General features: G+C 36.6%; 1 protein-coding gene across 1 annotated transcript in view; it reads left to right on the top strand.

The window, feature by feature from the left end:
• The window catches only part of LOC122748585 (protein NPAT), a 49,789-nt gene extending 24,236 nt beyond the window's left edge, over nt 1-25,553 (top strand). Inside the window, exons 6-18 of the mRNA XM_043994291.1 lie at nt 317-535; nt 1,499-1,583; nt 6,183-6,270; nt 7,068-7,159; nt 7,240-7,327; nt 8,498-8,594; nt 9,133-9,258; nt 11,280-12,983; nt 15,006-15,121; nt 15,213-15,321; nt 21,893-21,959; nt 22,042-23,170; nt 24,055-25,553. Coding sequence (XP_043850226.1) covers nt 317-535; nt 1,499-1,583; nt 6,183-6,270; nt 7,068-7,159; nt 7,240-7,327; nt 8,498-8,594; nt 9,133-9,258; nt 11,280-12,983; nt 15,006-15,121; nt 15,213-15,321; nt 21,893-21,959; nt 22,042-23,170; nt 24,055-24,132 — 3,998 coding nt within the window. The 3' untranslated portion in view covers nt 24,133-25,553. The remainder of the gene's footprint in view (nt 1-316; nt 536-1,498; nt 1,584-6,182; nt 6,271-7,067; nt 7,160-7,239; nt 7,328-8,497; nt 8,595-9,132; nt 9,259-11,279; nt 12,984-15,005; nt 15,122-15,212; nt 15,322-21,892; nt 21,960-22,041; nt 23,171-24,054) is intronic.
• Nucleotides 25,554-26,529: the final 976 nt, after the last annotated feature.

The raw sequence follows: 26,529 nt of genomic DNA, 5'->3' as shown, positions 1-26,529 counted from the left end.
AGGCACCGGATAATTATTTGCTGATTTTAAATGAATTCTCATAATATGAGGAAGATTTGGTTTGGACTTAATCTTTTTTTTTTTTTTTTAAGTTTACAATAGAAACTTAAATTACACACAGGATAGCGTTACATATGTTTGTCTCTGTGCTACAATCTAAAACAAGTAAATAAAAGTGCTTTTTTTCTCCATGACTTTATATCTAGTATGGCAGATAATATACATTTCTTGCATTTCCTAAGCCATTGTTTTATTAAGCTTTAGGGTTATTGTTTGTGAGCTACCATTTATGTTTATTAAATGTTCGTCTTTTTAGCACGTACAAGAAGTGGAATTGCAGAAATTAAACGACAACGAAAGTTTGCATCTCAGGCAGTTCCCATCAGCTCAGAGCTCTCATCTCTGCCTTACCAGACAGGACAGTATACTTCTACTCCTTTGGCAGCTACACAAGTCATTAGACCAATGAGTCAAAATACAACCCAGTTTAGAACAAATTCTGCCTTTGTTTCACAACCTCCTGACAACATTGCCAGTAAGCTTCAATATTTTGTTTCCTATCATTGATATAGCTCTGATATCATTATCCTCTCTATATAAATAAGCAATTTTTTAAAAAATTAATTCTCAGTGGTTATCATGGGGCAAATTTGTGTTTTTGTCCAGACCATAAGAAAATAGAATTGAAAGTAACGTGTCCATCTTTTTAGAAAAAGAACTATCTTCTTTTTTTTTTTTTAAGTGAGGCAATTGGGGTTAAGTGACTTGCCCAGGGTCACACAGCTAGTAAGTGTTAAGTGTCTGAGGCCAGATTTGAACTCAGGTACTCCTGAATCCAGGGCCGGTGCTCTATCCACTGCGCCACCTAGCTGCCCCAAGAACTATCTTCTTGATAGTGCCCTTCATGAAGAGCTGTTTGGCATAGAAGAAGATATAAATGAATATAACTAGGTAGCATCATTTTTGTAGGTGAACTATTCAAAATAACACATCTTGAATTTGATGGATAGCTGAAGTTGTATTACATACAATTTCCCTCCACTAAGAATTATTGATAATCTTCCCTTGAAATTTTATAAGTGAAATAATTTCTGTTCTTCCCTTAATAAAAGAAATTATGCCATTTAATAAAATAAAGAGTATGGAAAAAGGAGAGAGAAGCAGAGCTTGCAGTTAAGGAGAACCCTGGGTAGAGAAAACCTAATTTCAATTTGAGATGAAGAAAATTGATTTAAAATATGTCATTTCACTTGTAAGTCTCCCTACATACTTCTGTCCTATCTAAAATTCAACGCTATTCTTTTCCTACATTTCTATCTTTCCAATAGTAGAAGAGAGTACCTTAATAGTAAAGGTAATCAGACTTTAAAATAACACTTCATATTTCTTATAGTGTCATTTATCCATGAAGCTCAAATTTTTGTATTAGTAAACTTGCTGGATTTTCAGTGGCTTTCAACAATATTGAATGGGGCTCTTTGTTGGTTTTTTTTCCTAGCTACAGATTCTTTGCATATTGTAGTTCCTGTACCTCAAGAACGAAAAATTCATTCTAGCTTAATGTCCCCTGGAAGACGAAAAAGGTAGGTCTTGGTTTGGTTTTGTTTTGTTTTTTGAGATGAGGTGCTTATACCTGAAACAAAAATGAGACATTATGCCCAGATAATTGTATTCTGAATATACTAGTAAGACTGGGTCAACTTCCCAGACCTATGTATTTGAAAGACAATGATAAATAATGTATCACATGTGTGTTTAGGGCTGGGTAAAGCATATATGTCTAGTATCCACAGTCCTATCCAAGTTGAGTACTACTGCCAATATAATAAAGCATCTTGATCAAATTCTGCGACTGAAAAAAAATTCATCGCTGATTAAAAACACCTTGGTTGATGAGTCTCTCCATGATATGCGTTGCATCACCAACCCTATATTAAAATATTAGGGCTTGGTAAAACCTGTTTAAACTTACGGAATAGAGCTTTAATTGAGGTACTGAAACATATTCATTAGATGAATATGGTTGACCTAATGTGCAAGTTAGTGGATTTTTAAAAATTTTAATATTTTTTCCCTATTGTGTGTAAAAACAATTTTTAATTCTCTTTTTTTATAATTCTGAGTTCCAAATTCTCACACTCTCTCCCCTCCCATCTCCTCCCCTATTATTAAAAAGGCAAGCAGTGTGTTAAAGGTTATGCATGTCTATCGTGGAAAATATATTTCCATATTAGTCATTTGAAAAAAAACACAAAGTTAAAAAAATAACAAAGTTAAAAAAGCAAACCAGTTCTACAGAGGTGGCTAGCATTTTCATCAGAGGTCCTTCAGAAATGCCGTGAATAGCTAATTCATTCACAGTTGATCATTGTACAGTATTTCAGTTACTGTGTACCATGTTCTCCTGTTTCTCCTCACTTCACTTTGTGTCAGTTTATGTAAGTCTTTTCAGGTTTTTCTGAAAGAATCGTGCACAATAGTGTTCCATCACAATCATATACCACAACGTGTTCAGCCATTCTCCCTAATTGATAGGCATCCTCTTAATTTCTAATTCTTTGCTACCACAAAAAGAGATGCTATAAATATTTTTATGCATATAGTCTTTCCCCTTTTTCTTTGATCTCTGTGGGATATAGACCTAGCAATGATATTGCTGGATTAAAGGGTATGCACAGTTTTATAGTCCTTTGGGTATAGTTCTAAACTGCTTTCCAGAATGGTTGGATCAGTTTACAGCTCCACCAACATTGCGTGAGTGTCCCAATTCCCACATCTTCTCAGACATTCGTCATTTTCCTTTTCTGTCATATTAGCCAATTTGATAGGTATGAGGTGGTACCTCAGAATTGTTTTAATTTACATTTCTCCAATAGTAATTTAGAACATTTTTTCATATGACTATAGATAGCTTTGATTTCTTCATCTGAAGACTGCCTGTTCATATCCTTTGACCATTTATCAATTGAGGTTGTATTCTTATAAATTTTACTCAGTTCTCTACATATTTGAGAAATGAAGCCTTATCAGAGATACTTGCTGTAAAAACAGTTTCCCAGTTTTCTGCTTTCCTTATAATCTTGGCTGCATTATTTTGGTTTTTAATTTAATGTAATCAAAATTATCCATTTTATATCTTGTAATGCTCGCTAATTCTTGTTTGGTAATAAATGCTTCCTTTATCCATAGATCTTACAAGTAAACCATTCCACACTTCTTTGATTCTTTTGTATCATCCTTTATGTCTAAATCATAAACCCATTTTAACCTTATCTTGGTGTACTATGTGAGGTGTTGGTTCATACCTAGTTTCTGCCACACTATTTTCCAGTTTTCCCAGAAGGTTTTGTCAACTAGCAAGTTCTTGTCCCTAAAACTGGGGTCTTTGGGTTTATCAAACACTAGTTTACAATGGTCATTTACTACTTAGTCTTCTATAGCTAATCTGTTCCATTAATCCACCACTCTATTTCTTAGACAGTACCTGATAGTTTTGGTGCTTACCACTTTGTAATACAGTTTGAGATACCTTCCTTCACATTTTTTAAATTGATATTCTTGACCTTTTGTTCTTCCAGCTGAATTTTATTATATTTTTTTAGCTCTAAGGTAATTTTTGGTAGTTTTATTGGTGTGGCACATTATTTTTATTATATTGTCTCAGCCTACCCATGAGCAATTCATAGTTCTCCAATTGTTTAGATCTGATCTTATTTGTGTGAAAAGGTTTTTGTGATTTTGTTCATATGATTTCTGATTTTGTCGTGGTAGGTAGATTCCATAGTATTTTTTATTGTCCACAGTGCTTATAAATGGAATTTCTCTTTCTATCTCTTGCTGCTGAACTTTGTTAGTAATATCTAGAAGTACTGATGATTTATGTGAGTTTAATTCATATTCTAAAACTTTATTAAAGTTGTTAATTATTTTATCTTTTTAGTTGATCTGTTTTAGTTTTTGCTTTGTCTGAGATCATGATTACTCTCTCTGCTTATTTTTACTTCCACTGAAGCATAATAGACTCTGTTCCATCTCTTTACCTTTACTCTATATGTATCTCTGCTTAAAGTGTCACAACCCCAGCTCTTTTGCTCTTTGAAATATAATATTCCAAGCCCTATGATCTTTTTGGGGGGATGGTTTGTTTTTTTGTTTGTTTGTTTTTGCGGGGCAATGGGGGTTAAGTGACTTGCCCAGGGTCACACAGCTAGTAAGTGTCAAGTGTCTGAGGCCAGATTTAAACTCAGGTACTCCTGAATCCAGGACTGGTGCTCTATCCACTGTGCCACCTAGCTGCCCCCCTATGATCTTTTAATGTAGAAGCTGCTAGGTCTTCTGTTATTCTGATTATAGTTCTCAGTATTTAAATTGTTTCTTTCTTGTTGCTTGTAGTATTTTCTCCTTAACTGGGAGCTTTGAAACTTGGCTATGAGGTTTCTGTTAGTTTTCTTCCTAGGATATCTTTCAGGTTGTGATTTGTAGATTTTTTTTCTATTTCTACTTTGCCTTCTTATTCTAGAATTTCAGGGAAGTTTTCCTTAATAATATCTTGTAATATTGTATCAAGACTTTTTTTGATCATAACTTTCAGATAGTCCAACAGTTCTTACATTGTATCTCCTGGATCAGTTTTTACTCTAATGAGATATTTCACATTCTATTCTATTTTTTTTTTCATTCTTTTGATTTTGTTTTATTATTCCTTGGTGTCTTATAATGTCATAAGCTTTCCCTTGCCCAGTTCTAGCTTTCAAGGAGTTTTCTTCCTTAAGTTTTTGGATCTCTTTTTCCTCAATCTCTCTTACTTGATTTTTTTAAGTCCTTTTTAAGTTCTTCCAAGAACTCTTTTTGGGCTTCTGACCATTTGATGTTTTTCTTTGAAATGGGCATAGCTTTTTCAAGTTAGCTTCCTCTGAATGTGAACCCAGATCTTCTTTATCTCCTTAGTAGCTATCTGTGGTTGGTTGATTCTTAATCCTTTGCTTATTTTTATTTTTATTTTCTTTCATTTTATTGTTAGCAGCTTATTATTGTTAGCACCTTCTAGTTCCATTGTATGGGGAATGGTTCCCGAGGCCTCAGGACCTTCTTATTGTTATATTCTGAGCTCTGTATGGGGGCTCAACCTCAGGCATTCTTCTCCACCCATAAGCCATGGCTAGAGCACCTAGCCATGCTGTCCCACAAATGCTCTTACTCCCTGTGGTCCTTTCCATGACTGCAAACTTCAGCTCTTCCCCCTGCCCTGGAACCAAAATCAGGGACTCTGCTCTCCTGCAAGTGCTCACAGCCAGCAGGGTCCCCACTCCTCTGTTATTGTACTCCTGAGGTGAATGCTCACTATTTTTCTCCTATAGCCACAGCCCAGGACCATGTCTGGCAAGCATAGCTAAATCTGGTGTCCTGAGAAAGCAAAGGGTCTTTCGGTCTTGCCCTACTTAGATGTCCCATCCTGACATGTGAGGTGAAAGTTCCATAGGTGGAGGCTGCCTCCTGACCCAGCTGCCCCCAGATTTAGTTGTTTGAGGGGAGTCTGCCTTGAGGCATTTGCACTTCAATGGAGCCAAACCTCCACCCCTGAAGGTCTAGTCTTTGCTGAGGTCTTCTCACATTGTCTTAGAAGGACAGCTGCTTTAACATTTATTTCTGCTGTAAGGGCCAAATTTAGTATGGGAAGAGTATTGGAGTAAGAAAAGAAACAGCCTCTTTCAAAAACAAAACAGGTTTATTAATGGGAACAAATTTAAAACACAAGTGAGGTTAATAGAGGTAGGAATAATGTCTAAATCTCTGGGGTAAAAAGGCCCCAGGCACCCTGAACCTGCCTCCAGCCCAGCTAGCTCCAAAGAGCAAGCTTTGCCTCAAAAACACAAACTCAAAAAAAAAAAAAATACAAACTCACCAACACCTGTTGTAACCAAAATATTCATTCTCCTATGATCAACCTGGTGAATAGGCCTTTCTCTGAAGTCAGCTAGGCTGTTACTCAGACAGCACTCCTTTTGAAAACCCTTCTAGTTAAATATAGGTAGGGATTATCTAATCTTCTATTTTCCTGCCATACCCATGAAAATCTACAATGAGGCAACAGAATAATAACAATAATAATTTGTTACTTATTCTGTTATAGTTTGTAGAAAGGTATTACCAGACTCAATACAAAGCATTTTCATATATTTCAGTGAATCTCAAAGGAAAAATATTACGTTTTCTGGACCTCAGTCTACAGTTCGAAATTTTCAGGACCCAAATGCATTTACAGTAGAGAAAGTAAGTGAAACCTAACTCCAACTCTTTATACTCCTTAAGGTCTCCTTTTAATCCTTATGTAGTATTTGTAGAAGACATTGTGGTTAGATACCATCTTTAGTGATGAAAACATTATTTATTCCTAAAATTATGGCTGAAGACTTATTTGCTGTGATAATCATTTCCGTCATTATGATTAGTTATGAGATGGATTAGTCCTTTTTAAGTAGCCGGGTCTTTAAAAAAAACTTTATGAATAATCATTGTTATAAAAAAATTGACACTTAAGTTCTTAGATTAAAGTTGTGGTATGATATCTTAATTATTAACAAGGATAATAGAATTGTTAAGTTTTCTATTAAGTAACTGTAGCAACAATTTGTTTTCCTGTTGTGGAGATCCATGATTACAAAGCATTAGGGGTTTATATGGTTATTGTTTCAACCTTGAATACCAAAATATGAATTAAGTATTCATATCACATTACACCTTCTTCCCCACAGTACATTATTTTAGAATTCAGAATGAGATTTGGTCTCTTTGAAAACAGAAGGTCTACTACCAAACAGTAGAATGAAAGTATAATATTGAGAGGCAATGAAAAAATAGTAAGTGATGAAGGGGAAATTGCCTCATAGGGGAAGAAAGGTTGAGAAGGAACTTCTTCCTGAATGAAATGCCTTTGAAGGAAGTTACTACTGACTTTGGGGTCACATCTCAGAGTTTGGCTGTTTAGTTGCCACCAAGTAATTCCATTTAAGTTATTATAAAATTCTCTTACATCACTTCTTAATAATTTCTAATATTTTCTTTTGCAGCAAATGGTTATTGAAAATGCCAGAGAAAAAATACTAAGCAACAAATCTCTTCAAGAAAAACTTGCAGAAAATATTAACAAATTCTTGATTAGGTGAGACATGTATCAAAATATCAAACCATAACCTTATCCAATCTAAAATCTGTGCTTAAAAGATTTCTTATGCATTGCAGTGACAGTAATATTGCTCAAGTACCTAAGCAAGCAGATAGCAATCCCACTGAACAAGAGGCTTCAATTGATGAAATCTTGGGACTTCAGGCATGTGCAAGTATATGTGTATGTGTGTGTATCTGTGTGTCTGTATATACAGAGTATAACATAATCGGAATTTTTTATGTTTGCACTGGTTCTTATAGGTTATTGTGTAAATTTTTTATTATTATATATAAATTTGCATCTTTAGAACTTTTATTTTTATCCCCATTATTTCTTCAGGACTGTTTCTTTAGGCAAGTGTGGTATGTTTTCTCATTAAAAAGTAAAACAGTGATTAAGATAATAGAAACTGACCAGCTATTTAAAGCAACCTTGAAAATAACTTTATGTAGAGTGGTTTGTCACCTCTTTCTTTTTGTTAAATGACTCTGATCCACTAATTTTAACATATAATTAATTGCTCTTCTCCTGAGGAGGAGAGGCCTCTTCTGCATCATAACAAATATATTTAACACAAATTTAATTATGCCAGATACTAAGCTAGGCATTGTGCAGAACATTGCCCCCACCCTTAAATTGTTTTGTATCTATTTGGAGCCACAAGGAATAAGTGCATGGAAGTAAATTTAAAATGAGCTCAACAGTACAAGCGCTGTGACAAAGTTAGGAAGGTGTGTTTATTTTCCAAGTACATGGCATACGTGAGATATTTGCCAGTTGAGGAGCATACTCTCTGGAGAATGACCTAAAGGTAGGAAATGTTTTAAAATACTTCAAGTGGCAAGACCAGTCTGTTGAGAATTTTGGAAACACTCATATCTAGACTTTTAAAATTTGTTTTAAGATTTGTGGCAGAGTAATGATTGTATTTAAAAAATTGTCTTTCAAAGGCTAGCATCTGATTTGAGAGTGTCTGCCATTTTTTATCTTGATTACTAGTGATTTGATACTTAATAAGTCTTAGCATGGGCTTGTAAAATAAATTATAGGTGTTATTTGTATTTATATCCCCAGCATTTAACACAGTGCCTGGACCTAGTAAGCACTAAAGAAATTTTTATTTGTCTATCTGTCCATCTCAGTGGTATTGTCGCTTCCACAGTTGACTTTAAGCTTGGGCTGAGACTTAAACAACATATTTTTTCCTAAGGTATATTGTATTCTACATGTTCTTTGAATGCATTAGTTTTTCAGGAACTAGTAATTGGTTCTTTTGCTGCTATGTTCATTTTCATTAGACTTGTGACTGTTGTATTTTGAATTCTTTTGCAGAGTGAAATCCACATGTCTGAAGAGGCTATACAAGATATCTTGGAGCAAACAGAGTCAGATCCAGCATTTCAGGCCCTTTTTGACCTATTTGATTATGGTAGTACCTTTCAGGCAATTAATTCATTGATTTTGTTTTGCTTTGTTTAGAATTTCAACAAGTACTGTACATTGTAATTATCTCTAATCTGAAGAAACTTCAGCTAAGACAAGGGTTCATTATAATTCCTTAAGCTTTTTATTAAACTGTTGTAGAAAAATTTGTCAAAGTCCTGCCCTTTGCCTAGCTTGATTTTAGGCAAGATCAGGTTATGCAAAAGCAGTAAAAGACTTTATTTCTTCCCTCAATGTTCTTGCCATTTGAGGGGAAACCAATGTATTTACATGAAACATCCTTATTAAAAAAGCAACATACCAAATCATATAGGAAAATGACCTGCACAACTGAAGTTTGAATTTGCTTCTTTTCTAGAGATATTTCTTTTTTTTTTTTTTTTTTTTTTTTGGTGAGGCAATTGGGGTTAAGTGACTTGCCTAGAATTTGCTTCTTTTCTAAAGCAGCATGAATTGTTTCTTTCTAATGTCTTTGTATTTAACCAGAAGGATTGAATTATATGTAACTTTCCTATTTTGAAAAGGTAAAACGAAGAATAATAAGAGTATATCACAAGGCATTTCTAGTCAACATTTGGAAGCCAATCAGAATGTCTTGGTGGGGGAGACGAATCTCGCAGTCGAAAGCACTTTTGGAACTGAAGAATCTAGTAAGGATCTTTATTATTGTTCTCAATCCAAATTTTAATTCTCAGTTTATAAAATCACTACTTTATATGTCGTTTAATTTAGAAGTTTACGTACCATTGACAGTGTAAATAAATGATTGTTTTAGTCTCTCTGACACCCTCTTCGCCAGAGGAAATTATTGCACCTAGTTCCACTTAACTATTTTGAGCATGAAATTATTGTTTCTGAATTCTAGCTTCTCACAATGGTATTTCCTCTCTGAAATCACTAGTATCTGGATTTTTGTTGCATGTTAATTAGATTTCTTTTCATCATTACTTAATGGTACTTCCCATAGCCAACCTTGTCCTTATAACTATACTAACCCCTATGTCATAGAATTTCAGAGCTTGGAGGAAGTTAGCTGGAAAATACCTCATCAGGGGCAGCTAGGTGGTACAGTGGATAAAACGCCAGCCCTGGATTTAGGAGAACCTGAGTTCAAATGTGGCCTTGGACACTTGACACTTAATAGCTGCGTGACCCTGGGAAAGTCACTTAACCCTCATTGCCCTGCAAAAATTTAAAAGAAAAGAAAAGAAAAAGAAAGGTACCTCATCCACACAGATGGGAAACTGAGGCTCAGAGCTAGATGAAATAACTTGACCAGAGTCACACAGCTAATTAGTAGTGAAACAAAACCAGAACCCATTTTCTGAATCTTTCTTTTTGTTCTTTCTCCTGTATTGTAGTATGCCTGATAAGTTTCTTCCTTAATGTACAAGGCTATTTTTACTACATTCCCTACCTCTTTTTTTCAGACTATTTCCTATTTCATTTAGAACATTTCTTCAAATTAGAGAAAAAACTTAGTTCTGCTGACCTTTTGTGTATCTCAAATATAAAAGTCACACTGCTTCTTTCCACAAAATATTTATTTAGTTTTGCTTTCTAAGCCCTAATATGCACCTAACTTTAGTACATAATAATAGTATAATACAAATAGTATGGTCTGTTCATATGTTCCAATTTTTTAAATGCTGATTACATATGCTTTTCTTATTTGTCTATATCAGTGTTATTTCTTCTAGAAGGCAGAGATGATAATCTGCAATTTTCATTATATAAAACCACTTAAATTTTTAATAAATATTTGATGATTATAGAAATTTCCACTTTTGTTTCCCTAGGTATTCAGTTTACAGCAATATGAGTAGCTTCAACTACTAATCAGAAAAATTTTAAAGATGGGAAAGAGGAAAAGAGAGACACAAAAAAGTTCAGTATAAGGAAATAACATGACTGGAGGAAATTAAACACAGACAGGAGAGATAGGAGAAAAGAAAGTAGATAGGACAAGAAGAAAGAAAAGTGTTGCAACAAGCGTGGGCAAGTCATTAATTCTCAAAACTACTTAAAGTTTTGTTGACCAGCAAACTGTTTTTATAACCTTAAAAACAATAACAAAGCAAAACACTATTATTTTGTGATTTAGTACAAGGCTCCTTAAACTTTTTCCACTCCTGACTCCTTTTTTGCCCAAGAAATTTTTATGTGACCCTGGGTATATAGGTATCTAAAATAGGTATACATAGCCTTTTACTGTTGCCAAATTTCTCACGACCCCCATATTCAGTTATGTGGGGTCACAATCCACAGTTTAAGAAAGCTTTGCTCCAGTAAACTTAACTGATGCTAGGTAAAGTGTAATTTGGCCATTAGCATACAGAACGTTACGCACGTACCCTGTAAACATACTTATACACACTGGATGTGACTACAGGCAATATTTCACACAAGAACAAATGTCTGATAGTAATAATCTCTCTTTGCCTGTTAGAATTATAATACTTTTAAGCTATTCGTTGATAAAATTAGAATTGTTAGTGGTAAAGGTAGGCAAATACAGAATTTGTAGAACAACAAAGTTTTTCCAGATTTATACTGGTGGGACAAAAGTGATCGCTTCATTAATAAAGCAATGTATGTAGAGAAGAAAACCTCCTCAGCATCTGAATCTCTTTACCTTTGTGATTCTCTAAGCCAACCTGTTGTTTTACAGATGACCGCTCTGGTGAGCCCACATTTTGTACAGACTTTCAAACTGAGGACGTATCATGTGCCTTGAAGGATGGCAGTGTTGATGGTGATCTTAAGAAACAGGAAACCCAGGAACAGTGTGCTCCAATGGAATCTACTCTACAGAAAGAAACATTTAAATCACCCTCATGTGTTGCTCCTGAACAGAGCTGTAACCTTGAAATCGCCTTTGAATCTGTGCCTAATTTGAATGACTTTAACCAAAGAGGAAATTCTGGTCCTGAATGCAATGAGCAATGTACAGAATTGTACACAAATCAGCTGTCCAGTGAAAATGAAATGGCTTTGGAAATTGAAAAAGACTCTTCAGTGTCTAACACCCCAAACACATCTGAACTACATCCTGATCAGTCTGATTTGCCTCTGGCTTCGTTTACTTCCCTTGATGGAGTAGCAGAAAACAATGAAAATTTAACAAACCACGGGAAAAATTCAAACCATTTTTTACAAAATATTTCATTAACTGGAAAATCATCTCAAAATAGCCAGCCTTGTGAAAGCCCTAGTGATTCTGTAAAACTTAAAACTATTTTTCATAGTTCCAAGTCACCAGATTGTAGTGAAATTCAGCAAAATAAAATTGAAACAAATGATATTTTGCCCGTTGTATCCCATCAGCCTCCTGATTGCCAGGATGATTCCTCAAACCAGAATAAAGTCTTACCTGGCTCTGTTCACAGTTCAGATTTAAATTTGTCTGATCACCACAAAATAGAGGGCTCTCTTGAAGAATCTGTCACTTCCAGCAAACAATCTAGTTGTCAATCTCTTGTGGACTCAAATCGTTTGGAAAATAAAGGTTTGCCATCAGAGCCCTCCAACTCAGAGGAAATAGCATTGGAATCACAAGAGCCATCATCTTCTGTAAAAGAAGATGGTGATGCTATTCTTCTGTCCCCTGGCAAAAGTGTTGAATGTAGAGAGATTGAAATGATACCCACTGAGAGTGATCCCACAGAATATAGTCATTCTGTTCCTTCAGAATCCCTGTGTTCTTCAGTGGGGGAGATCAACACTGAACCTCAAAGTACTGGTGAATATGAACATTCTAGAGATTCCTCAGCAGAAGTAGATCCATCAAATATAGTATCGCTCAAAATCATTATCAGTGATGACCCATTTGTCTCAACAGATACGGAGTTAAACAATGCTGTTTCCAGCATCACTGGAGAAAACTTGCCTACTATAATCGTATCTTCTCCAGCAAAATCGCCAGTCAAAAATGTAGGATTAGTTAAATGTTTGACTTCAGAAGAAACTTCAAATACTGTTTTATCTGCTGAAAAAGTAGGGGACTCAACCTTAGTAGAACAGAGCCTTTTAGTGCTCAAATCTAAAGACTGTGTAACAAATAACATACAGAATGATGATTGCAGTGCATTTTCAGCAGCTGTCACACCAACTGTCTCTCAGGATGGAGGATTTATACAATTGATGCCAGCAACAAGCACAACTTTTGGCAATTCCAGTAATATCCTGATAGCTACCTGTGTGACTGATCCAACAACCTTGGGAACAGCTGTCACTCAGTCTAATGTTGTGGTGTTACCTAACAATTCTTCACCTATGGCTGCTCAGCCCCCACCACCACAGCAGTTACAGACTCCCCCAAGATCAAACAGTATGTTTGCAGTGAACCAGGCAGTATCACCTAACTTTTCACAAGGTAATTCTAAGAACATTTTGCTGGTATCTTTCTGAAATGGAATCAGGTTTTGTTCTTGGGTGGGAATAGAGGTTTAATTAACTAGAAATAAAACAAAAAATGTAAATGAATCCTCAAAGGATCACCATGACTTTAGCCAGTTCTTCCAACCAAACTTATTTCCTGAGCTGCTAAGCAGAGTTGAATGTTTTGAATTTACTTTTTCCTTCCCCACTTACACCCTAATGGTGCTTCAAGCTGTGCAAAAGGGACTGAATAATTAACATATTTACATTCAGTCCATTGCCAGGGAATAATAAAAAAGCATCTGACGTGATCATCCCTAACCTTGGAGAGCTTGTGTTATCTTAGTTGGAGAAACAATAAACAATAAATAGTTGCTAAAACTGCATGGCACTAACCCTAATTGCAGCTCAACTTCAGAGATATAGAAGGCCTTATACAGGAGGAGACAAATACAACTTGAATTGGCTTTGAAAAAATGAGTCAGATTTGGAAAACTCAGTGGGGGTGTTCCAAGTATAGGGAACAGCCTACTGATCCCTGAATAATTAAATAAGCACTCTTCCTTTTGTGTTCAGTAGTAATATCCACTTCAAAATTTCAATGAGCCATATTGGTTTTTATTGCTTTTCCAATAAGGTTGATAGGTTAGGATTAATTGGTTGGCATTATAGGAATGGCTATGAAAGATTTTTCTACATATGAGACTAACTTGCTAGTACATGGAAGGAATGAATGGATGCTTACCATTGCAAAGCATTGTGCTCAGTACTAGGGATACAGATAAACAAGAGTGTCTCTGTTCTCAGGGAGCTCATGTTCTAATAGGGAACAGCAACACAGGTAGGATTTGCAAGTCAGTTGGAAAGGCCCTATGGTCCATAGGGAACTACAGAAAAACATGTGGTGAGTGTCATTTCCATTAATAAAAACACCCATTTCTCATGTCGGACCATTTTATATGGTCATAGCAAGGACTTTGGTGCTAAGAACTTTTTTTCCAAGTTTTTAGTACATGTGGCTATTGAGAGGGCAGAAGCAGCAGCAGCTACAAAAGTAGTGACCAGGTCACTTCACAGAGATTGTTTCTTTGAATGATAATTCCTGGACTTGGAAGCCTGAGGTAAGGTTCCTGTGACAATACTTGGCCTTACCTTTCCATCATTGGCCATTGGTCTGCAAGGGTGGCAGGTGTATTCTTCACATTGATCAATCCCCTTGATGAAGTCTATTAGGGCCAGGTCAAAAGGAGGGCTGGTGATCTGGTGGCACTGCTATTACCAGAGCTCTATGGGTTAGGCTCCTACATCTTAATAGAATTTGAGGGAAGGTGGTAACAGTGGTTGGACTTACCAGGTACATAATACTTCTTGTGACTTAACTTCATAAGCACCATGTTCAAAACCAACTGTGATAACCTCTACCTGGATGAATAAAAATTAATTTTATACTGTTTTCCTTCAAGAGGATGTGATTTGATCTTCTATTTATAAAAAAGTTAAGATAGTTCCTATGGCATTTAGGATGGTTAAAAGCAATACAAAAACTACTTTAAGTTCTAGAAAAATGCCTTATTTTGGCATGAAGGTGAATGTGGGTTCTCAAAGCCTGTGTCAGCAAAGTACAAACTCTTTCATGTCCTACTGATCTGGAAAGGCTTTAAGTAGGAGCCTCAAAATATTATCCAAGAATAAGCCTAGCCAAATTCAGAAAAGCTCATCACTAGGAAGCTGGGCACCAGGGAGGGAACAAAATTTTCAACCACAAATACTTATGAAGACCAAAGAGGGATTACAGTGGAAAGTATCTGATGGATAAAATCAGATTTTTCAAAATGTTAAGAAAGGAGACAGAAAAAAATATTCATTTTTGTACCTCTGGTATCCACTTGCCACTCTTATTCTGGGTTGTTTCCAAAAGAGAAGGAAGATGAGGAAAGAAAGTACAATTTTATAGAATCAATTGCAGAGTGTTAAGATTATTATGAGTTAAAAAAAAAGTCATCATTTTTAATTTCAGGATCTGCCATTATAATTGCCTCTCCAGTCCAGCCTGTGCTCCAGGGAATGGTAGGAATGATTCCTGTATCAGTAGTAGGACAAAATGGAAGTACTTTTCCAGCCCCTCCCAGACAGGTAAGGTAATGTTTCTGGTTTGATATTGGCTAAAAATGAAGTGGTGAAACATTTTCAAGCATACTTTAATTTAAAGTTTTTTCCCCTCCAGGTCCTGCATATGCCTCTAGCAGCACCTGTCTGCAACAGAAGTGTTCCTAAACTCCCTATTCCTCCAAAATCTCAAAAGGTCCAGGGAACAAGAAACAAGCCTTGTACAGGTACTTTTTAAAGCTGGCTAAGCAATGTCAGCTTTATATTCCTTGTGTTTCCTTATTTGCAGCAACTCTCTAATTTTTTCTGCCAAGGATCCCTTTTGAATCTTAGAGTTCACCTCCTGAATACTCCTTGGAACTCTTACCTCAGAAGACAGTCCATTGTATTTTGAACAATTCTGCAATAACTCTTCTGTATCTCCCTATAACTTAAATCCATTAGTTCTAAATATCTAATGCCTCTTCTGTGTGATTTCATACAGTCTCCCATGTCCAATATCTTGATGTTATCTGACTCCTCTTTACTTGTCAATTCCACTTTCATGCCAATCTCATTTCATCTCCCACTGCCACTTCCCTAATACAGAACTTTATTACCACTTGCCTGGATTGTTTCTTGCCTTCTAATGAGTCTTCTTGCCACTACTCTTTCCTCTACTCCATTCCCTCTTTCATATTGCCGACTAATCTTCCTAAGGCATAGGAAGTATCCTCCAAACCCTTCAGTAGCTCTAATATTTATATATTAAGTAAAGTTTGAGCTTTCTTTTGCCCTTTGCAGTTCAGTGTCACTTAACCTCTCCAGCCTCACCTTAACCTTCTCTCATTCATCTACACTGTTTTCCAACCAAACTATTCACTATATTTTGTACTATGATTGTCAGCGTTTGTGTCTTCGCTCCCTATTAAACTATAAATAAGCTTCATAAGTCCAATAACCCTATGTCATTGACCTTATAAAACCAATATCTTATTTGTTATTCATTATTCATTCAGTATTCATCTTCCCAGTGTAGTGCTTTAGAAAAAGTGAGTACTTGATAAATGTTGAATACCAAATACATATTTCCAATTAGAAAAGAAAAAAAAAATTCACCAGGACAAGCATCCCCAATTCCTTCAAACATCCCTCATGAAGTAGTTTCTAAATGCTTGGCCATCTCAGTGCCCTGCAGGACAGGTCCAGTTTATCTTATCAGTGTCTTACATAAAATATAGATTACAAAATCATAGGACCCCTTGATTTGTACTCTCTACATCTGTTAATGAAGTTACATTAACTTTTTAGGAAGGGGCATCAGACTGGATCATATTGAACTTTCAATCAACTAAAATCATTGTCTTTTGTTTTTTGGTTTGGTTTGGGTTTTTTTGGTGAGGCAATTGGGGTTAAGTGACTTGCCCAGGGTCACACAGCTAGTAAGTGTCAAGTGTCTGAGGCTGGATTTGAACTGTATCCAGGGCCAGTGCTCTGTCCACTGCACCATCTAGCTGCCCCAAACCATTGTCTTTTGCTATTAAGCTAGGTCTCCTATTCCATCCTGTACTTTGTATAGCTGTTTTCTTTTAAAATTTGCCTTTATATGATTTAACTATCCCTCCCAACTTTGTCATCTACAACCTAGAATTGTGCCATCTATGATCATTCCAAGTGATTGACAAAAATATTGAACAGAACCTGTCAAGGTTGATCCCCAGTCATTAGTCCACATTACTTGGGATGACTTGTTCTCATTTAACCCATTAGCTCCTAGTGATTAATTCAGTTAAATTCAGCAAATATTTATTAAGCACCTATTGTGTACAAAGCACTTTGTTAAGTGTTGGGCTACAAAGACAGAAACAAAATAATTCTTGAGCCTGAGGAGCTTAAGTTCAACATATACACACATAAGTAAACACAAGGTAACTTAAGGATCAAGAAAGCATTAACAATGTAGAGGATTAGGAAAGGTTTATGTGAGAGGTGCCTTCTGGGCTGAGTCTTAAAGGAAACTAAAGATTCCAACAGATAAAGGTGGACAGTGAATTCCAGGCATGAATTATGGCATGTCAAAAGGTATGTAGTGGGGGAGATGGGATGCCAAGTTTGTTGAATAGGTAGTAGGCCAACTTGGCTTAAATGTAGAATATTTGGAAAGGAGTAATAAAAAACAAGTCTGTAAAGATAGGTGGGAGCCAAGATGTGGAAGGTTTTAAATGCCCAGATGAAGACTATGCATTTTGTCTTAGAGGCAAGAGAACCACTGAAGGTTTTCCAGTAGAGGGATCACATGGTGGTAACATGGTCACAACTGTGCTTTATGATAATTTTGGCAGCTCTGGAGTATAGATTGGATAGAGGAGCGACTAGAAGGTAGAAGGTAAAGAGCTATTAAAATAGTGAGTGTCGGGGCAGCTAGGTGGCGCCGTGGATAGAGCACCAGCCCTGGAGTCAGGAGTACCTGAGTTCAAATCCAGCCTCAGAAACTTAACACTTAACTAGCTGTGTGACCCTGGGCAAGTCACTTAACCCCAATTGCCTCACTAAAAAAAAAAAAAAATTTAAAAATGGTGAGTGGCGACAAAAACTTGGCATGTTGATTGGGTAGGTGAGGTGGGAATGAGGTAGTGAGAAGAGTTGAGAATGACTCCAACGTTGTCATTGTGTATCACTGGGAGAATAGTAATATCTTTAACAGATATACTGAAGTTACAGGAGGGATAGATTAAAGGGAGTTGGGGGAGAGAGATATGGTAAGTTTTGCTTTGGACAATGTAGGCCTGGAGTGAACTCCAGGAGATAGATTGGGTTGGATGTTAGGAATTGTCTGCATAGAAATCGAGATCACCAAAAGGGAGTAGAGAGAGAGAAGATAGCTCTGAAGTTTCTTTTTCTTTAAGTTTCACAGAATACTTGGGATATTTAGTGGAAGGGAGGTCAGTGACGATGCAGCAAAGGAGGATGAGAACAAGTGATCGATCAGACAAGAAGAAAGCAATGTCAACAAAGCCAAGAGAATAATTAAGAAGAGGCTAACAGTATCAAAAGCTGCCACGAGATTTTGGCTATGAAAAGAAAAAAGAAATAGGATGCTAGCTATAGGAGATGGCAGGATCAAGTTAAGTATTTTTAAGGATGGAAACCTGAGCATGTTGGTAGGGATGATCAAAGGAATTAGTGGAAAAGGGAAGGGAATAAATAAGCACTTAGATAGCACCTTCTTATTGTGTCAGGCACTATGCTAAGCACTTTACAAATATTATCTCACTTGACCCTCACAACCTTGGAAAGTTATCTCCATTTTACAGATGAGGAACCGAGGCAGAAGTTAAAATGACCTATCCAGAGTCACACAACTAGTAAGTATCTAAGGCCAGATTTAAACTCAGACCTTCTTGACTCCAGGCCCAGTACACTGTGGCACCAGCTCCCTCATGTGTAAGAAGAAATTGCTGGTATAAGGAGAAAAGCTCCCAGATGAAGGGTTGGGATCTGGTATGCAAATTAGAGCAGGGCTTCTTAAACTTTTTCCACTTGTGACCCCTTTTTGCCTGAGAAATTTTTATGTGACCCCCAGTATATTGGTATATAAAATAGGTATACATAGCTTTTTACTGTTGCCAGATTTTTTGCAACCCCCACATTGTTACACGACCCCATATGGTATCACAAGCCACATTTTAAGCAGTTTTGCATTAGAGCATCTGGCTTTGGCAAGAACTACTTCTTTCTCAGAAATGAGAACAGGGACAGCTAGGTGGCACAGTGGATAGAGCACCACCCCTGAAGTCAGGAGGACCTGGGTTCAAATTTGGCCTCAGACACTTGACTCTTACTAGCTGTGTGACCCTGGGCAAGTCACTTAACCCTCAGTGCCCCACATAAAAAAGAAAGAAAAAGAAAAGAAAAGAGAGCAAAGAAAGAGAAAATGCCGTAGAAGAATTTTCAGGTTGAATAAGGAAAAAGAGCTCACACATTGTGCAGGTGACTTCCATTTTCTCAATAATACAGGGAGGCAAGTTCTTTGGAAAAGAAAGGTGAGAGTGTGTAAAGGGCTTAAAGAGAGAACATTTGGAATCCCTGCTCTGTGAATAGTGAGTCAGCAACGGGAAAATAAAAGATTTGCCATGCAACATTGAGGGCCTAGTTGTGCTTAGGTAACAAATTTGTGGTCATTTCAATGTACCACTTTCTCTAGCAGCTTTCTGCAACGTTGGAATAGGAGAGAATGCAGAATGATGGGAGTCGTCTTCCAACCCAACTGTAGGGTAGGGTTTTGGTAGTAATTGGGACAAGGGGGCAAGGGATTATTAAGTACCTACTATATGCTAGGCACTCTGCTAAGCACTAGAGGTATAAAGAAAGGCAAGACAGGCCCACAGTCTAGTTTGGGAGATGACATGCAAATAACTATGTACAACTATGTCCCTTGTAAATGTACCCAGGGTAAATTTCCTCAGAGGGAATTAAGGAGAATTACACCTTTTATAAAAAGGTGGGCTTTTATCTGAGCTTTAAGGAAACCAAGAAGCAGAGATGAGAAGGGAAAGCAGAATGGGGGGTGGCCAGTGAAAATGTCAGGAGTGTCTTGTTTGAAAAACAGCAAGGAAGCCAGTTATGGGTGGGAGCAAGGGAATAAGGGATGGATAAAGTATAAGAAGATTGGAAAGGTAGAAAGAAAGGTTAGGAAGAGCTTTGAGCACCAAATAGAAGACTTAAATGGGAAAAAGACTTGAGGCAGGGAAACTAAGCAAAAAGCTCTTGGCTTGAGATGATGAGGGCCAGCACCATGATGGTGTCAGAGAGATGGGGATATCATGTTTAGATGTTACAAGGGTAAAATTGACAAAAGTTGTCTACAGACTGGTGGGGGATAAGAATGAGAAGTTAAGGATTATACTTGGGTTTTAAACCTGGGTGATGGGGAAGATGATGTTACCTCAGCAGTAACAAGGAAGTGAGAAAGATGGGAAGGTTTGAGGAGATAAGATTGCAAAAGTTGGACAGTGAGATCAGAGATGGGGTGATGAGGTGTTAGCCTAGGAAGATAAGAGTCATAGTGAGAATTAAAAGGAAGATTATGGTAAAGGGAGGTGGATATGATTAGAGAGAATTGAAGAATTCCAGAGTAATGTTAAAAACTAAACTCTATCTCTGTTAGATAGCTGAGGTCAATGAACTGGGAGGCCAGAGTGCTAGAAGAGACAGGCACATGTATATTGAGTTCTCTCAGTATGAGTGTAGTGATAGAAGACTATGAGGTAGTTACTGATCTCCTTAAGGAGAATGACCACTTTTTAGACCAACTTTCAAAAAAATCTAGACCAAGAGATGTAACAATCCTCAAAGAAGAAGACACTGCAGTGACGGTAGCAAAAGAATAGTCAGGAATGACAGAGTCATGAGTCTCTTCCACAAGAGGAAGAATGAAACTAATGAGCTGGGGAAGGGCAAACCAATGTAAGTAGAGATAAGAGCATAGAGTAAGGAATCACCAGAAAGGGTTTTCACCATAGCAGGTAGTAACTGAATCAGAGGGATAAGGGAAACAGGAAATGAGAGTTTGCCAAATGGGATAGAGAAGGATCCCAACCCACCAGTGTACTGTGGGGTCTGAGCCCAGTGTTGGTACTGGGTAGCTTCCATAGCTTATCACTGAAAATACTGGGAAGCTTTGGGGCAGAAATCGAAGAGAGTTCTCTCCATGGTGTGAGATTAATAAATACCTAGTTCTCTGTGCAAAGTGAAATGACAACTCACACTTAGTACTCTCTGTGGGAACCAAGTACTTTTCTTAATGATTGTTTCTTACTTAATGTATTCTAGAATCTTGTTAGCTTTGTGGTTTTCATAACTAGCTCAGTTACATTGGTATTTCTTTGCCATTGTGTGTTTATCTCCCTAGTGGCCAGTACCTAATGTACTTGACCTTTCTCCTGGTTTCAGTTCTTTCTTTCTCCCATGAATATTCCATCTCCCAAATCCCTTCCCTTAAATGCATTTTCAGGCCCTGCAAGCCTTCTTTCACACTATGGCATATGCTAAGAATTCTATAGGATCATAGCTTTTAGAGCTGGAAGAGACAAGAGGTAATCTAGTCCAACCCCTTTGTTTTTATAGATGAGGAAACTGAGACTTAGACGGGTTAATTGACTTTAAGCAAGATTATACACATAATAAGTAGAAAAGCTGGTATGCAAACCCATGGACTTCCCTTTCAAATCTGGTACTTAATATTTTATTGATTCAATACCTGAAACCAAATTTAGTATTTAACAAATCTACATGATTTATTTCTTAGCAAATTAATAAACTGATGGATGATTAACATGTAATGATATCAATTAAATACATCTATTTGTTTTACATATGTGTGTACAAGCTCTTGCCAAGTGAAATTATTTATAATAGTGCTGAGCAAGCCTGATGAGATGTTTGGTTAACATAAAAATTCACTTTTATCAAGAAATTAATGAGATTTTTTTTTTCAATTAACAAAATACTCAAAAATACTCAGTATATTTTTAAGATTAAATAAACACCTCTCCTGCCCAGAGCAAAATGTTGTTTACTTTGACTTTTTATTTAATCTTGTATTCAAGTTTATCACAAGAGAACTTTCCCCAAGCTTATTGGACTTGGTTTTAAGTGGGTTTGAGAATTTAAGGCTAGTGGATTTTCCTCAGTCAGTTGACTCCTTGTTTCAAAGTAGTCTATGCATGTGTTTCTTTTTCTTCAGAAAACACTGTGGCAGTATTATGTAAAAATATTTCAGAGGGTGTTTTCTGTCTTTAATTGTTTGTATTTTAATAGTTCCAGGAAAGTTAACTACCAGCTTGGGGGATTCATTAAACCATCCAGTTGGTTTTCATACACAGAGGTGAGCACAAATTTTTCTTTTACGTTTGTGTTTTTTAAATGGTGGCATTTTGTTGCTGAAATATTCTTCCTCTTTTTTGCAGAACTCTAATGCCTGAAAAGAATCTGACTACAGATCTTGGGAAGAAATTAGAAGATACCACAATTCCCCTTTCAACAGAGAATACGGTGTCTACTAGCAAACCACATGAAAGTCACAGGCGTGTGCTCTGCTTTGATACTCCTGGCATCAGTACCCAAGGTTCTAACACCAAAACACCGTCTCAAAACAAAGAAAGGAATGAAATTCCTTTTGTTAATGTAGACACTCCCACTGTCTCATCCTCCATTGTAAAATCCTCTTTTAATGTCAAAAAAGAGAGAGAGAAACCTTCTGCGCCTAAGATTTTATCCCAGTCAGAAACTGCTAGCAGTAGGAATACAACTATAAAAGAAACCCTACCTGACAAAAAGACTTCACTGACTGGTCTAGTTCTTGATTCCTTTCATAAAGCAACAGCTAATAAGGAGAATGAGCTACAGAGGGATGTGGAAAGGCAGAAGAATCAGGAAGCCATCAAATTGTCAAATGGGCATCAGAACAGTCCTCTATGGAATGAGAAAACTGCTGCCTCGGTTCAAGAACTGAACAAAAAACAGGGGCCATCTTCAAACAGTAAAAACACTGTTTCAACAGGGACGGTTTCAAAGGAGCTAAAACGAGAACAGACTAAATCTGTCAGCCCTCTAACTAAAAATAGTGTAGAAAAATTACATGACCTTCATTGGCACAGCCCAACAAACAGACTCCCCAGTAGTGGGGATTTACCTGTGCCTCGGACACCAGGATCAGGAACTGGGGAGAAACATAGAGAAGAACCCTGTGACAGCATCCAGACTCCAACCAGTAGACGTTACAATGATGAGAGTGGCACTGCCAAAGGAATGGTCCCTCCTGCCACTCCAGACTTACCAGCTTGTAGCCCTGCCAGTGAAACAGGAAGTGAAAATAGTGTAAACATGGCAGCACATACTTTAATGATTCTTTCACGGGCTGCTATCTCAAGGACTACTTCAAAACCTCTCAAAGATAATACACAGCAATTTAGATCTTCAAGGAGTGCCACAAAAAAAAGGAAACTAGAAGATTTAGAAGAGCGTGACCGAACTGCCCGTTCTGCCAACAAAAATCTTCCGAATTCAGCAGTACCAGTAAAAAAGAAGAAAATTAAGGCAAGTGTGAAAGGTTTTTTAAAAGTTTATTGCTTTTCCATTTCTTCCATTATCTTAATAATTACATGCTAATTGCACAAAATGCCTTCCACAGTCATCAAATGTATAGGTAGAACTAGGATTAAGACTTACATTTTCTGACACCTTGACTTCCATATTTTTTTTTTTTTTAGTGAGGCAATTGGGATTAAGTGACTTGCCCAAGGTCACACAGCTAGTAAGTGTTAAGTGTCTGAGGCCAGATTTGAACTCAGGTACTCCTGATTCCAGGGCCGGTGCTCTATCCACTGCGCCACCTAGCTGCCCCCCATATTCTTTTTAAAAGTTCATTTATCCAATTGATATCTTGTATGCTGTCCCTGTAAATTGTCTTATAAATATTCCATTTTGCTATAAAAAAAGTTTTGCCAAAGAAATGTTTAGGGGCAGCTAGGTGGCGCAGTGGATAGAGCACTGGCCCTGGAGTCAGGAGAACCTGAGTTCAAATCCTGCCTCAGACACTTAACACTTTTTGCCTGGCCAAAGTCCCTGGGCAAGTCACTTAACCCTTATTGCCAAGCCAGAAAAAACCCAAAGTGCTTTCCTCACAATCACCCTTTTAGATAATTAGGTAATATGGGGATTATCCTCATTTTTACAGTCAAGGAAACAACCGGTCACATAGCTAATGATTTATTATTATTTATCAGGATAAGTTCATTTAAAAGTCAGAAAATTATATACATTTCTTAATATATGGAATCTGGCATTTAATTTGGCATTTTTTCTGACATCTGGAAAAGGAAATAGGACACTTAAGAGGAAGACTGAGACTATTCCATTGTGATTATGTGAATCTGATGTTAGTGAACATCATTAAGTTGATGTGTGTTTTCTCTCAACAGAAAAAGAAGCTCCCTAATTCGTTTCCTGCTGGAATGGATGTGGACAAGTTTTTGTTGTCTTTGCATTATGATGAATAGGAACTCTAAATTCAGACTGGTGTCCATATTACTGTGAGGAGGAAAAATGACAGATCTGAGAGCATGAACTGCACTTTCAGTGCACTGAAGTTACACTTTATAGCTCTATCATGCTGTTTCTAAAGCAGCTTGCTAGTTTGTAAATAGACTTTAGTATATTTTTATTTTGGAAAAAGCACTTGCAGAAGTATAAGCCATTAATCTGCAAAACTGTACAGCTGCAACAATTGCATATTGTAAATACTGTGTAAATTGGATTGAATTTCAATTAACTAAACGTTCTGACAAGCCTGGTTTTGTTTGCTTTTTTTAATTACCAGCCAATTCCCAATTCAGATTCATTCGTCCTTTAGAATAGTTTCCTTTAATTCTTTGAAAAAAGTGATTGCTTTTGTCAGTCTAACAAAACATTTCTAAGACTTAGCCATTAAACAAATTAAAGATATGGGCATTTCTCTATCCCCTCCTTGTTATCACGGACGTTGTATTCCTGATTATTTTTTAAGTAATTTTTTTTTTTAAAAGAAACAAGAGCTTTAAATAGCCCATGTGGGTGTCATTTTGGTCTATTAGGGAAATTTTTCTATGATATTTAAAGTGTTTTGATCTGTTGTATGTAGGGATTTTTACAAAACCTTAAATGAGCCATATAAAATTTGCTTTTGTAGTTGAAAGTTCCCAAAAATGTACATATTTCCCCTCTCCCCTCGTTCCCCTACAAAATACTGGGGCTTTTTAAAAAATTGCACTAATTCAGCAAAAAGTCTTCAATCTAGTGGCCAAATCTCATTTTTATGTAAATCTTATCCAATATTGAGAGTGTTGAGATTTATTTCATAACATTTATCTTCTAGAACCACATCCATTTAGATATTTTCCAAGATCTATAAATAAATAGAAATGTAACTTGTACTATTTTTTCTCTTTTTCCTTAAACTGTTTCAGTGCTAGGTTGTCTACATATATAGATATCCACAGGTCATTTCCTAGCTATTAAGAGAGCATTAGAGAGCTTGTTAAGTTTAAGGGTCAATTTATACCATTTTACCTGAGAATAAAATCTTAAGCATTTAACCTATTGTGCCTGGATATTACGGATGTAAAGTGCATTCTCTAAAGTGCTTCCTATTGTGTGGTTCAACTTAAAACATGTAGATACTTTTTCCCCCTAAAGGGTTGTCCAATATTGATACTAATGCAGCTTTCTTCAACTGTGTTCTGTACTGAGCCATAAAAATCCATTCATTATCTGGTAACCATTTACTGAATTTATTTCAATAGCACTAATTGATTTGTCATGTTCAGATTTTATTTCAGACTTTTGTGTTGTAAACAATTTTGATGTGGCAGTGATATGAAGATTCTTAAGGAACTAAATATTATACAGTTACTGTTTATAAGCTTTATTACTTGATACTGCATTACCGTTAGGTTTGAATAAATATTTTGGTTAACTTCAAAAGTTTGAGTTATTTACTGACACCTGGTTTCTTCTGAAGCTTTTATTGTTCTATTTGGAAGTAACAGACAAAGCTCGTGGCCTGGTTTTAAAGTTGATTGGCAGGCGGCTAGGTGGCGCAGTGGATAAAGCACTGGCCTTGGATTCAGGAGGACCTGAGTTCAAATCCAACCTCAGACACTTGACACTTACTAGCTGTGTGACTTTGGGCAAGTCACTTAACCCTCATTGCCCTACAAAACAAAAAACAAAGGTAAAGTTGATTGGCAGGGTCAATTTATAGAATGCCTTTGATTACAAAGAGTATACTCTCCTTAGTCTAACTTCCTCTTTCCATTTCATGCAATATCCTCATGTTCAAGTGTTTATTCTGTTATGCCTTGTAGCTTATTTTACCAGCAATCTACTTGCTGGTGACTTTTATCTGATCAAAGTAGGCAAGGAAAAGGAAATCATTTTTAGATAAAGATATTCTTAGTGCCACAGATTTGGGAAACACTGATTTAGATTCATATACACCTGCTACATACCACTTATGAACACAAATGACCACCATAAATACTCTTGCCAGACTTGCTGTGTTTATAACTGCATATAAGAACGAAATCATCTATTAAAGCCACTTTAAAGTATGTTCTTTAAAATACATATAAAAAGTCATGAGTATAAAAAACAGACAATTAGGCCAAAGGAAATACAACTCTTAGATACTCATCCCAGGTATCACTTTGTTGTTGCTCAATCATGACCCCATTTGGGATTTTCTTGACAGCGTTTTGCCATTTTCTTCTCCAGTTCATTTGAAAGATAAAGAAAACGCAAACAGGTGACTTAACCAGAGTCACACAGCTAGTAAGTGTGAAGCCAGGTTTGGCACTCTAGTGCTAAGGTCTGGCAGCTAGGTGGAGCAGTGGATAAAGCACCAGCCCTGGATTCAG

Source organism: Dromiciops gliroides, chromosome 3 (genome assembly GCF_019393635.1).
Source record: "Dromiciops gliroides isolate mDroGli1 chromosome 3, mDroGli1.pri, whole genome shotgun sequence".
NCBI classification, from domain to species: domain Eukaryota; kingdom Metazoa; phylum Chordata; class Mammalia; order Microbiotheria; family Microbiotheriidae; genus Dromiciops; species Dromiciops gliroides.
This window is presented reverse-complemented; position numbering and strand designations above follow the sequence as displayed.